Source organism: Adiantum capillus-veneris, chromosome 5 (genome assembly GCF_014529385.1).
Source record: "Adiantum capillus-veneris isolate H3 chromosome 5, ASM1452938v2, whole genome shotgun sequence".
Classification (NCBI taxonomy): Eukaryota; Viridiplantae; Streptophyta; class Polypodiopsida; order Polypodiales; family Pteridaceae; genus Adiantum; species Adiantum capillus-veneris.
Window position 1 is genome coordinate 168530858 of NC_140935.1, and position 12794 is coordinate 168543651.

At 43.9% G+C, this 12794-nt stretch overlaps 1 protein-coding gene across 1 annotated transcript; it reads left to right on the top strand.

Annotated features, from left to right (window-relative positions):
• The first annotated feature begins 10156 nt into the window (after positions 1-10156).
• LOC147458521 (uncharacterized) lies at positions 10157-12344 on the top strand. The gene has a single exon (XM_086513173.1). It carries the CDS (start codon positions 10559-10561, stop codon positions 11702-11704), a length of 1146 nt encoding a protein of 381 aa, XP_086369299.1. The 5' UTR covers positions 10157-10558; the 3' UTR covers positions 11705-12344.
• Positions 12345-12794: the final 450 nt, after the last annotated feature.

The following is a 12794-nucleotide window of genomic DNA, read 5'->3' on the forward strand; positions in this document are numbered from 1 at the left end:
ATTCCATGTTGTTGCAGTGTCTTGGCCTTGTTAGGTGACTCATCAACATGTATGCCTTTGTCCTTCTCAATTGTGCTTACGTATTACACACTTTCAAAATAAGTATGCATAGAAGGTGCTCCTTTGCATATGCTCTACCAAGCATGACAAAGTTGTTATCCATCAATATCCGCAGTCCTTAGGCAACACTCTCGATCAAAAGGAAAAACACCTTGACAAATGGCAAACCGTGTCAGGAACAAGCTTTGCACTTGCACTCTAGCAATCCATTATGTAGTTGAGGGAACTTGATGAGACCCCCAGCATACCTTGCTTGCATGCCTACGCAACAACCAGTTTTACGTATGCTTTGTCAACTATCATCTTGTGCTTTTAAGAATGTTTCGTTCGATTGTCGCCATTAGCAATGCATGCATACATTATCTAGTGGGCTTTACCTGAGTTTCAGTGCTGAAATCATTTCCCACTCTCAAACCCTTACGCTATCCCTTATGGCCACTCTGAGAGAGAGAGAGAGAGAGAGAGAGAGAGAGAGAGAGAGAGAGAGAGAGAGAGAGAGAGAGAGAGAGAGAGAGAGAGATAGATAGATTTTATTATCGTCCTCGGAGGTCAAATATGACTATGGGACCAAAGTTACATGTGATGTAGTATGTGTATGGCTGATGAGTGACTCTCGATGCTCCAAAACTGTGGTGATGAGAGTCTCAATGGAGAGCCCACACTTTGGTTGAGAGAGGAAAGTGTGTAGGTCTACATCGTAGCTAAAAATGTGAGAGAAGCAAGTTCGGATGTGACCAAAAGCCGAGCACTCTAGTAGTGTGTGGTACTCAGACTCTCGAACTTGCAGTGAGCATAATGTGCACATTCGATTTGACTCTTCTCCATTGCCCCAACGCCTTGTCTCGCACCGAAGAAAATGGGAGCTAAGCCGAATGGCTACGATAGTGCATATCATTGAGACAAGGGGATAGGCTCAAGCATGTACTTGTGAGTACGGTTTCCTCTTTCAGCGAAGAGCATGGTTTTGTAGTCGGGGGCAATATGGGTGGTCTAATGTATGAAGCATGACCCACCGGATTTCTCCCAAGCCATAATACATTGGCGTTGTAGAAAAGCTTCATTCACTTGGGAGTCAATTGAAGCATCATGTAGAAAGTGTAATGCATCCCATCTCTCAATCCACTTCGTTATGTCTTGCATCCATCCCGTGCTGAAGATCTTGCTTTTATGCATCTTTTGAACTTTTTTGCTTGCTTCCCATGCAATTGTAGGAAGTCGACGTGAGGGGTTTTGACGCATCTTTACAATATACTCCACAACCCTTTCCATGCCCATAACCTCAATTGGAAGACATCCCGACTCAAGAAGTAGGAGCATATATGGTGTTTGTGTCTTCACATGGAGAAAGTTTGTAAGAAAACGCTTTTGGACATTCTCAAAATCTTTCCAAGTAGACTTCGATATGCTCCCGCCCCACACTTCAACTCCATAAAGAAGAACCGGTGTCACCAATGCATCAAAAAGATACTTCTTGAGAACCCAACACTTGATGTTTCCCACATTACACATGTTCTCAAATGTATAATATGCTCTTCTTCCCGCTTCCAAACGACGCATAGCACATTCATGCCACTTGTGATTGGACGGAACCTCAAGGCCAAGGTACTTAAAGCTCTCAACAACTTCAAATGTCTCATTGTTGTACACAATGCATGGCTTCTCCTTATGGTTGGTTTTCACAAGCATAACCTTTGTTTTGGATTCATTCACAATCAGCCCACTATGCAATCAAAAGTTCTCAAGGACAACCATAAGCTTTTGTGCATCTTCTAAAGTGTGTGTTAGAAGCACTATATCATCCGCATACAACAAAAGCATGATTACCGCATTGCAAATAGTGACCTCTTCAATGCCTTATTCTTGAATAAAGTCAAGTACCATTTGTTCCAATTGATCGATGTATAGACCAAAGAGAGTTGGTGACAACGGACATCCTTGTTTAACCCCAATAGTGCTTACAATTTTTTTTGAAATCTCTTCCCATGCACAATTGACAAATCACCTTCTCATAGATTTGAGAAACCGCAAGCATAAACTCACTTGGCACTTGAAGTTCTTCCATCCTTCTCCACAAATTATTACGTGGAATCATATCAAAGGCTTTCTTAAAGTTCACAAAACAACAATACAATCGCTTGCCTTTCAACCGACTTTCCTCCATGAGAACACAAAGAGTGACAAGATGATCAATGGTGCTATGGCATCGACAAAAACCCGCTTGTCTCTTTGCACTCTTGTCATTCTCTTCACCCCAGTCACTCAATTTCATCTCCATTATGCACCCAAACAACTTTTCCATAAGAGACCCAATCATTATAGTCCGGTAGTTGTTTACATTCTTTACATCCCCTCCTTTATGCAAAGGCTTAACCTAATTAGTACTCTAATCATAAGGCATACCATGTTGAAGTGCAAGGTTGAACATATTACACATCCACTGTTGGGAGGCATTGTAGCACGACCTAATCACAACCCAACAAAATTATCAAATCCGTGCATCGACAACTTGGCTAGGGCATGGAAGCACGAGCATCGGATGAATAGGAATAGAGGATTCAAGAGATCAACTCTCCAATGCAAGTAGAGATTAGCCACTGCAAGACTAACTCTAATCATTCTCTAATCATTAATCTAACAACTCCTACACACATCAAGTCCATCGAAGTCTGACTTGCCATAGACTAGAAACCCCAAGCACACTAATGATAAGCACACACTAATTACCACCTGTCAATTATGGCACTTCATCAATAGCTACACACACGAGGTGAATGGTGCTAGAGCTTCATAAAACCTATCTACACACAAGCAAACAATAGGGCACACACACTAATTACAAGATTAAGACCCAACTTAATCAACCTAATTAGTGATGTTAAATATCACAAATCGAATGCTTGTAGAAGAATAGGAGTGGTTAATAGCAAGTACATACCTCTCTCAAATCTAGAATAATGAGAGTGTAATACTACTTCATGACATAATGAAATGTAGAGAAGATAATACTAATGAGAAAATAGGAATTAGATTAATCAAGAAGAGCTTACTCTAATTACAATGGTTAGCACTAGCCTCTTAAGCATAAACATTAAGCTCAAGGCTAGGCCATAGAGTGAACACTCAAGAGAGAGGGAGCTCTCAAAAGTGGATCCTCAAAAGTGGATACTCAAGAATGAAGCCTCCTTGCATAAAGGCTTCCTTTTAAAGGCTTTCACCACAATCCCTTCTACTATGGGTTTAAGCTTGAGCCCTCTACCTAGCATATACAACTTTGGAACTCCAAGTGAGCCCAAGACTTGTACAAAGTGAGTGGGAAGTATTGAGTCACATCTATAGCATATCTCCCGCTTGATACCGGTGTAGCCTGTGTTAGCCGCTGCTAACATCCACTCATGGGTAAAATCTCTTGTCCATTTGATCACCTCCGGCTTGATACCTTGAAGATCTCCTGCTTTGCGAGTGGCCAACTTTTCAAGCCCACCGCATACATCCTCAATAGTAAAAAAAAAGGGCATACATGGAAGTGAACCATAAAATGGTATTTTTTCAGCATTTGCTTGCTCATATAATTGCCTATAATGTGTGTACATATCCACAAGACTCAAGTTACCAAAATTCTCAACCCGCTTGCCCCTCAAGTTTCTCCAAAATCTTCTACATGCATGTGCCTTTTCTTGGACTTGAAAAAATTGTTGCTTTACTTCCCATCTTCTTCTCTTCTTTTGAATCAATGCCTTGTATGTATGAAAATGACTTTGATAGTTGTCTTTGTCCATAGTTGCATGAAGCTTTATCAAGGACTTTCGAGCATCTTGACATTCTTTATCAAACCACCTTTTGCATGATCTATCTTTGTTGATACCATGGAGATGCTTTATAGCAAAGCATTCTTCGGCACAAGAACAAATAACTTTCTTGAAAGCTTCCCATTTAATTTCCAATGGTGCATCATATCAAAGCTTCTTCATCCATAATTTTTGCTCAACCATTTCAATGTACATTGGTGCCCGTTTGAAATTCATACAGTGATAATTTCTCTTTCCTTTGGCTGAGATTATCATGCTTAGCTGCTTCTCCACATGAAAGGTCAATACATAAGGTGCAATGGTCAGATTCCGGGGTCCATTGGCCAAACATAAAACTCTTTATGCGATACATGATGGCTTCGAAGAGTAGCATATAGTCAACCACAATGTCCCCATTATGTCTCCTACATAAATCCATTGGTTCCACTCCACAAAGATACACCATTGGCATTGAGCATACCCGTACTATTACACACGTGTAAAAATAACTTTCCATAGTGATCCGGATCTTTCTCATCCATTGAAGAATGATCATACAACTGAACTTCCTCCAACTCCCTTGAAATGTATGGCATATTAAATTGTTGAGTATCATGTTGCAATGTTTTTGTGCGAGCATTCATATCCCCAAATACAATAACATCACCTGTAGGGGGAATCTATTGTCGTTGGGAGCTATAGATTCAAGGAGTGGCGAAGGAGCATGTGGAAGGCCACTAGCTATAGATGTGAGGGCTCGCCTCGAGAGGCGCATGGTGTACAAAGCCAAGAGCAGCAAGAGGGGGTTGGTGTGAGAGAGTAGAAGGTTGTCGAGGTTGAGAGCAACATATTAGAGTTGGAGGAGCACTGTCGCATGCTCTAGTTAGTGCTCGAGAATTAATGCAATAGGAGGAATTGAAGGGAAGTGAGCAACTTGGAGAGAAGTGCAAGAAGGGGTGATGCAGAGAGGTGATCTGGAATCGATGAGAATGGCAAGAGAGAGAGAGAGATAGATAGATAGATAGATAGATAGTTCTATTATCGTCCTGGGAGGTCAAATATGACCTATGGGACCAAATGAACATGTCACGTGGTGTGAGTGGAGTTCATAAGTGACTCTCGATGCTCAAAAATGGCTGAAATGAGCGTCGCAATAGAGAGTCCACATCGTGGTTGGGAGAGGAAGGTATGTAGGGAGAGCTCATGGCTGAATATATGGGGAAAAGAGGACCTAATGTGGTCAAAAGCTGAGCACTCAAGTAGTGTGTGGTACTCACTCTCTCGCACTTGACGAGGGCATAAGGTGCAAAGTCGATGACACTCCTCGCCAGTGCCCCAACGTCCTGTCTCGCAGCGTAGAGAATGGGAGCTAAGACGAATGGAGGCAATGGTGCGGATCGCACTCAACGGGATGGGCTCAAGGATGTAGGAATGGGTTCGGTTACCTCGTTCCGAGAAGAAGAGAGATTTGTAGTTTGGGGCAACGTGTGTGGTGTAATGGCTGAAGCGAGAACCTCCAGATTTCTCCCAAGCCATGATACATTGGCGTTGTAAGAAGGCCTCATTAACTTGGGAGTCGATCGACGCATCCTTGACCAAGTGACATGCATCCCATCTTTCAAACCATTTCTTGATATCAAGCATCCACCCCGAACTTAGTATTTTGCTCTTGCATGTCTTTTGAACCTTTTGACTTGCTTCATATGCGATTCTAGGAAGTCGATGCAAAGGGCTACGTTGTGTCTTACGCATGTACTCCACAACCCTTTCCATGCCCAAGACCTCAATGGGAAGCGATCCGGACTCAAGAAGTAAGAGCATGTAGGGTGTTTGTGTCTTGACTTGGAGAAAGTTGGTGAGAAAACGCTTTTGGACATTCTCAAACTCTTTCCAAGTAGACTTCCCGATGCTTCCACCCCACACCTCCACTCCATAAAGAAGCACCGGTGTCACCAATGTGTCAAAGAGGTACTTTTTGAGAGCCCAACACTTGATCTCTCCTGCATTGCACATGTTCTCAAATGCATAATAAGCCCTCTTTCCGGCTTCCAAGCGACGCATTGCACAATCCTTCCATTTATGATTGGATGGAACCTCAAGGCCAAGGTACTTGAAGTGATCTACCACTTCAAGTTTCTCATTGTTGTATACAATGCATGGATTTTCGTCATTGAGGGTCTTTACAAGCATAACCTTGGTTTTGGATCCATTCACGATCAGCCCGCTATGTAGGCAAAAGCGTTCCAAGACACTCATAAGCTTTTGTGCATCTTCTAAGGTATGTGCAAAGAGCACTACATCATCGGCATAAAGCAAAAGCATGATCACCGCATTTCCAATCTTAACCTCTTCTATGCCTTCTTGCTGCATAAAATCAAGAACCATGTATTCCAATTCATCAATGAGTAGCCCAAAGAGGGTTGGGGAAAGTGGGCATCCTTGTTTGACACCAATAGTGCTTGCAAAAAATTCTGAAATTCCATCTCCCATACGTAATCGACATATCACTTTTTGGTAGATGCGAAAGACTGCATGCATAAATTCTCTCGGCACTTGAAGGCTTTGCATACGTCTCCAAAGATTTCCTCGCGGTACCATGTCAAAAGCTTTCTTGAAATCCACAAAGCAACAATACAACTTTTTTCCTTTCAATCGAGACGCTTCCATAAGAACTCGAAGAGTGACAAGGTGATCAATAGTGCTATGATGCTTTCGAAAACCTGCTTGGCCAAGCGCACGTTTGCCATTCTTTTCAGCCCATTCACTTATCTTCATCTCCATGATACATCCAAATAACTTTGCCATCAAAGAACCAACCATTATAGTGCGATAGTTGTTCACATTGTTTACATCTCCTCCTTTGTGCAAAGGTTTGATCCAATTTGCACTCCAATCATGAGGCATGCCATACTGAAGTGCAAGGTTAAACATATCGCATATCCAATATCGTGTTTTCTTGCTTGTCCATTTAATCATTTCAGCCTTGACACCTTGAAGGTCACCTGCCTTGCGAGTAGCAAGTTTCTCAAGCGCACGGCATACATCTTCAATGGTAAAGAAGGGAGACATAAATGGAAGGGAGCTACAACCCTCCATCTTATCAACATTGGGTTGCTCATAGAGGTTCTTACAATGCATATACATATCCTCAAGAGTCAAGTCACCAAAGCTCTCAACGCGCTTGCCTTTTAGATTTTGCCAAAACTTGCCACATGCATGTGCTTTCTCTTGTGCTAAAAGAAGTTGTTTTTCGACTTCCCACCTTCTCCTCTTCTTTTGAACAAGTGCTTTGTATGTGTGTGAACATTCCAAGTAAACTTCCTTGTCTTTGATTGCATCCAATCTTAGCAAGTGTTTTCGGGCTTGACTACATTCCATGTCAAACCATTTCTTCTTGGTGCTACCCTTCTTAGACCTTTTGCAAGACATGTGTTTCGCCGAAAAGCATTCCTTCGCACAAGAGAAAATTACTTCTTTGAAAACTTTCCACTTGCATTCTAATGTTGGGCGAGAGAGAGAGAGAGAGAGAGAGAGAGAGAGAGAGAGAGAGAGAGAGAGAGAGAGAGAGAGGAACCTATAGGGTTTGAGAATGGCCACCATGAAGGGTGGGGGTTAAGGTTGTCGAGAGTAGAGAGGCTAAGCAGATGCTACACCAAAGGAGGGGAAGATAGGGAAAATAATGAATTGAACTGTTTTATGCTTGTGTATAGAATTTTGAGGCAAAAGAGGTGCTTTGGGGCACGAATCATTGTGTACAGTTCGTTTATAGCTAGCCGAGTTTTTACAGTTCTTTTCTCTGAGGGGGGGGGGGGGGGGAGAGAGAGAGAGAGAGAGAGAGAGAGAGAGAGAGAGAGAGAGAGAGAGAGAGAGTGCTTTTGGGGCCGAAGAGGGGGCTGGAAGGAGAGGGGTTGGAAAAGGAAGACCCTTCTTTCGCTTGAAGGCCCCTAACGATCTTTTACAAGATGAGAAGGCGCCCAAGAGCAACACCATGTTGAGCAAGAAGGTGCTGCAAGGCCACATCTACTAAGCTTCATTGTATTCAGAGGCACTCCACTCTATCACTCCCTCCCTCTCTCTCTTCCCAGATTCCTTCCTTCTACGTGTGCTCACTCCTTAATGCTTCCTTTCACATGGTCCCTCTGCCTTAAGGCATAGCTTAACACCTTTATTCCCAAGGCCGAGAAGAGTGAGATAATGCAATTTTAGCAAGGAAAAATCTATCGAAGAGCACCCATAACTCTTTATGTACTAGACCTTCGGCATCCAACATAAAACTAGATTTGTTTCTCTATATGCTTAATCAATATGCTTCATCTCTTGTATTTATCTTAATGCGTGTTTTGTGTCTGGCAGGGAGAACATATATTCACAACACTGGATGTTTCAACTGCACAATCACAACTCCAGCTGCACTACATTGCAAGGTTTGTTATCTGCATCCAACTCCCCATGACTATGCGTTTGCTTGGTGCAACACATAAACGCTACGAGGCATGACACGACCTCCGTTTCTTATAATTTTTGGAGAGACCACAATGCCAGCTCTCCACCATACTTTTGTATGGCACTTCTGCATGACCTGCAGTATATAGTTTGCAATTTCGATCCGTGACCTTTCATTGCATGACATAATGTTTAACTATTCACATTCCTTCTTGTAGCTTGACTCAAATATCGGCTTGTAGAGTGGACAATTGAAAAGCACCAGTACAACATTGTAGGTTAGTAAAGCACTTCATTTCACGTTGCAGTTCATTAACACTTTATCCATTTTCTTGTTTTGGAATTTTGCACATTACTTTGTTTGGTTCAATTTACTAGGAGGCAAACGAGGACATATATTATATGGCATCAATTGTTTAGGTCTAAAGTAAAGATGCACAAGGTGCATTTACTATTGTAATACAGTACATGTATTCACTACTTATATGTCCATATAATATATGTCCTCGTTTGCCTCCTAGTAAATTGATGCCATATAATATATGTCCTCGTTTGCCTCCTAGTAAATTGAACCAAACAAAGTAATGTGCAAAATTCCAAAACAAGAAAATGGATAAAGTGTTAATGAACTGCAACGTGAAATGAAGTGCTTTACTAACCTACAATGTTGTACTGGCGCTTTTCAATTGTCCACTCTACAAGCCGATATTTGAGTCAAGCTACAAGAAGGAATGTGAATAGTTAAACATTATGTCATGCAATGAAAGGTCACGGATCGAAATTGCAAACTATATACTGCAGGTCATGCAGAAGTGCCATACAAAAGTATGGTGGAGAGCTGGCATTGTGGTCTCTCCAAAAATTATAAGAAACGGAGGTCGTGTCATGCCTCGTAGCGTTTATGTGTTGCACCAAGCAAACGCATAGTCATGGGGAGTTGGATGCAGATAACAAACCTTGCAATGTAGTGCAGCTGGAGTTGTGATTGTGCAGTTGAAACATCCAGTGTTGTGAATATATGTTCTCCCTGCCAGACACAAAACACGCATTAAGATAAATACAAGAGATGAAGCATATTGATTAAAATAGTAAATGCACCTTGTGCATCTTTACTTTAGACCTAAACAATTGATGCCATATAATATATGTCCTCGTTTGCCTCATACTAGGTGTCAGTATGAAGTTCTCAAGTCCTACAAGGTTACAGTCCGTCAAGAAGCCAGGGAGCGAACTGCAACCAAGTTGAAACTAGCTCACGGTCCATATGCTAGGTCGTGGTTTGAAATTACTGCACTATATAAAGATTGGAGTATACAATGTGACATCCTTGCTCACAATCTAGAAATGTGTCCCTCTTGCACGACGGTAGACCTCACATAGAGCGACAACGAGGTCCTGAGACACATGAAATAGACACTCTTGCTGCACCGACTTCAGTATTATCATTGGGCGCTTTGGAACACACAAAAGTCAAATGTATATCCCTTTCACGCAGTGGTGCCATTGCCAAATTACTCATGCTCCTGTTTCCTTTAGTACGCGATGCTAAATGTCAATTTGCATATGTCCTGCTATCTTCTATAGATGTTATATAGCAAGGCCCACCAAGCAAGACTAGTTTATTGCTACGCTGATTTCACTGTACACATAACTTGCAGACGCATAGAGAGCTGACTCTTTGTTGGCAAAAGGCTAGATGGGAACTCGCGCAATGCCTGAAAACAGGGTATGAACCTTTCTGCGGGTGCACCATGAGTGGCTTTGGTTGCCATAGGTTGAGCACGTGAACAGACCACTATGCCAAGCCGTCAAAAAATGGATCTGAAGTTTGAACTCCAGTGTCCCAGGAGTAGGCCTATGTGTGTAATGTATTATGTAGGTAGTTACTAGTACTAAGTAGTGAGAGGATGAAAGTGAAACCTAAAATCAACGGCAAAGTTAGGCCTAGTTGCACCATTTCTTGTTTTTCACTCGGACCCTGACACAAGCCCGTGCCGGGCTCGGTAGCAGGTACTATTTACTCTCTCTCTTCAACCTTGTGTCAGCCCGTTCTCTGTCTGCAGTGCTACCTAGTCCTGGTAACAGTAGCAGCGCCAGACCCTAGTGTTGTGAGGTGTCTGTCTCATGTCGAGATCCCCCTCCTCTGCAGCCTGTGTCTCCAGCTATCTCCCGTTTGGATCTACAGAAAGAAGAGTTTGAAGTTTGAACAGGAAAGAAGAGGAGCGGAGCACAATTCAAGAACATGAGATGAATATAGCCAAGTGGTGAAGATGATGTTTAGTCAGCTAGGGCCCGTTGGAATCGTCCTGAGTGTGGTTTTTGTGTTGTTCATGGCGGTGCTGGTGTTGGAGCTTTGTTATGTGTGGTGGAGTCGGCAGAGGCGGCTGCAGGAGGCACGGGAAGGTAGGGGTAGCACTACTGCTATGCGGCGTCTGGCCATGAAGCGGACATGGCCAAACATTGTGTGTGCGTGTCGAGGCAGTGGAGAAGCAGAAGAAGAAGAGGGTGAGGATTCTAAGCGCTGGCAAAAGCTGTTTTGGTGGTGGCGGAGTACGGCAGTCGAGGTGTCCAAGATGGGTTGCTCGGATGCAATGGAGGAAGAGGGCAAGGTGGGGAGGCTGGCACGGCAGGGCGAGGCACAGGAGGAAGAGGAAGAGGAGGAAGGAGAAGACGTGATGAGAATGGGGCCGTGGGGAGGACCCCCGCGTCTTCTGTTTACCATCAAGGAGGAAACCAAGGAGGAGATGGAGTTGGAGGAGGTGCGGTGCAAGGCAAGTCACGTCTCCTCGGCCAGCGTCGAAATTGAGCAGCAGCAGCTCTTCTCCTCTACTTCTACTTGTAACAGTGTGGTGGCTTCCAGCTGCACGTCCCCCTTTCTCACACCACCGTCGTCACCGCCGTTTGCAACGCCTTTCGGTTCCCCAGCGCCCAACAACGCTTATGCCCTTGGACAACTTGTAATAGCAGTGGAGGTGGACTCCACATCCTCGTCCACCTCTTCTTCCTCCCCTCTTTTGCAGGGCCGTCGCCCTCTCTCCCTCCTCTGTGACGACACATCTTCTTTCTCACCATCTTCTCTGGCCTCCACTCCCGCGGCCCTGTCCCCCTCTTCTGCCGGTGCCCCTCCCTCTGTCTGCTCGAGTCCCACCACCAACAAGAAGCGCCATCCCTTGTGCCTTCTCTTGGACCCCCCTCCCTCCCCCTCCTCTACCCTGTACCACTACCACCTCAATCGTGTGTATCCTCTCACGCAGGACCCTTGCAATGTAGATGGCAAGCCTCTGCTGCCTTTCCATATCCCAGCGCCCTCGCAGCCGACAACCCCTTGTCCCTTCCGGCCCTCGTTGCTTGCCAAGGGTGGAGTAGCTTCCCCCCCCTTATCAACGCTGCATTCACGCATCTCAAACAGATTATAGCCAAAAGCCTTGGTGGGTCTGGGATGTAGGCTGGGAGTGATCTCTGCTTCGGTCCATGGGGCACAGTGGTAATGTATGTTGTAGTGCTCCTTCTGGTGCATGCGGAGTAGAGATTTCCAGATACAAGCAGTGCGTGTGCCCCTCTCTGCAGCATCTCAAAGCGCACGAGTGGATCTTTACATGCATCGCATCCTTGCACATGCATCGCAACACTAAACAATGCGGGCGAGCATGTTTCTGCTCTCTTCAGTTGTCGTCTCCGATTGTTGCTTCCCAACTGCTCGCAGTGCTGTTCGTGGATGTGAATACAGTAGTTCTCTCAACATATACGCAATTTCGACACCCTCGAAGCTGTACTGAGGTATGAAAGAAGGGTAATGTAGCACGAAGGCGATGCTGCGTGGGGAAAGGGTTTCTGTATGTATATTGAATGGGGTTTGTTCCCCCTGCCTCTAGAGCATTCGAAACAAGTACAAGAACGGCATGAGCTTTCTGAGTCTGATTAGACAGCAGGGTTAGCTGTTGAACACCGTGGCAATCGCTAAGCTGTTATGATGATTCGATGATGCAATCTTCATTCTGTGTTGTTATATGTTTTGAAGCCGAGCCTCGTTCAATTGAGATGTGAATCTTACTGACCTTCGATGTTTCTACCCTTCAGCTAAGTGTGTTGTCTGTGTGTTGAATGCGTCTCACTTTGGACCTCATATTGTTAATTTTTGTAGTTAATTACTGTCAAGCTATCTGTTCTTTTAAACTAATTTAATATTAGTCTTGGTCTCTTTTTGTTTTTTCTAATTTGTTTTGTGGAATTGCAAGAGAAGCCTGAGTTTTACGTTGAAACTTTCTACATGTTTTGTTGAGTGAGCCCACCCTTTGAGACGTGCTCATGTGGTGGTTGAATTGCTTCCAACATCTATGAGCTGGGTTGCACTGCACATATATAAGATGCGATTCAAAGACAACATAGACGTCATGTGAGGATAGACGGTTTTGAGGTTTGTACAGTATACAATACAATGGGCAAAGGGTGTTTGTGGGCCTGTTTACGAAGGCGGCTATTCTATGTTTCTGTTGGCCTTATTGTAAT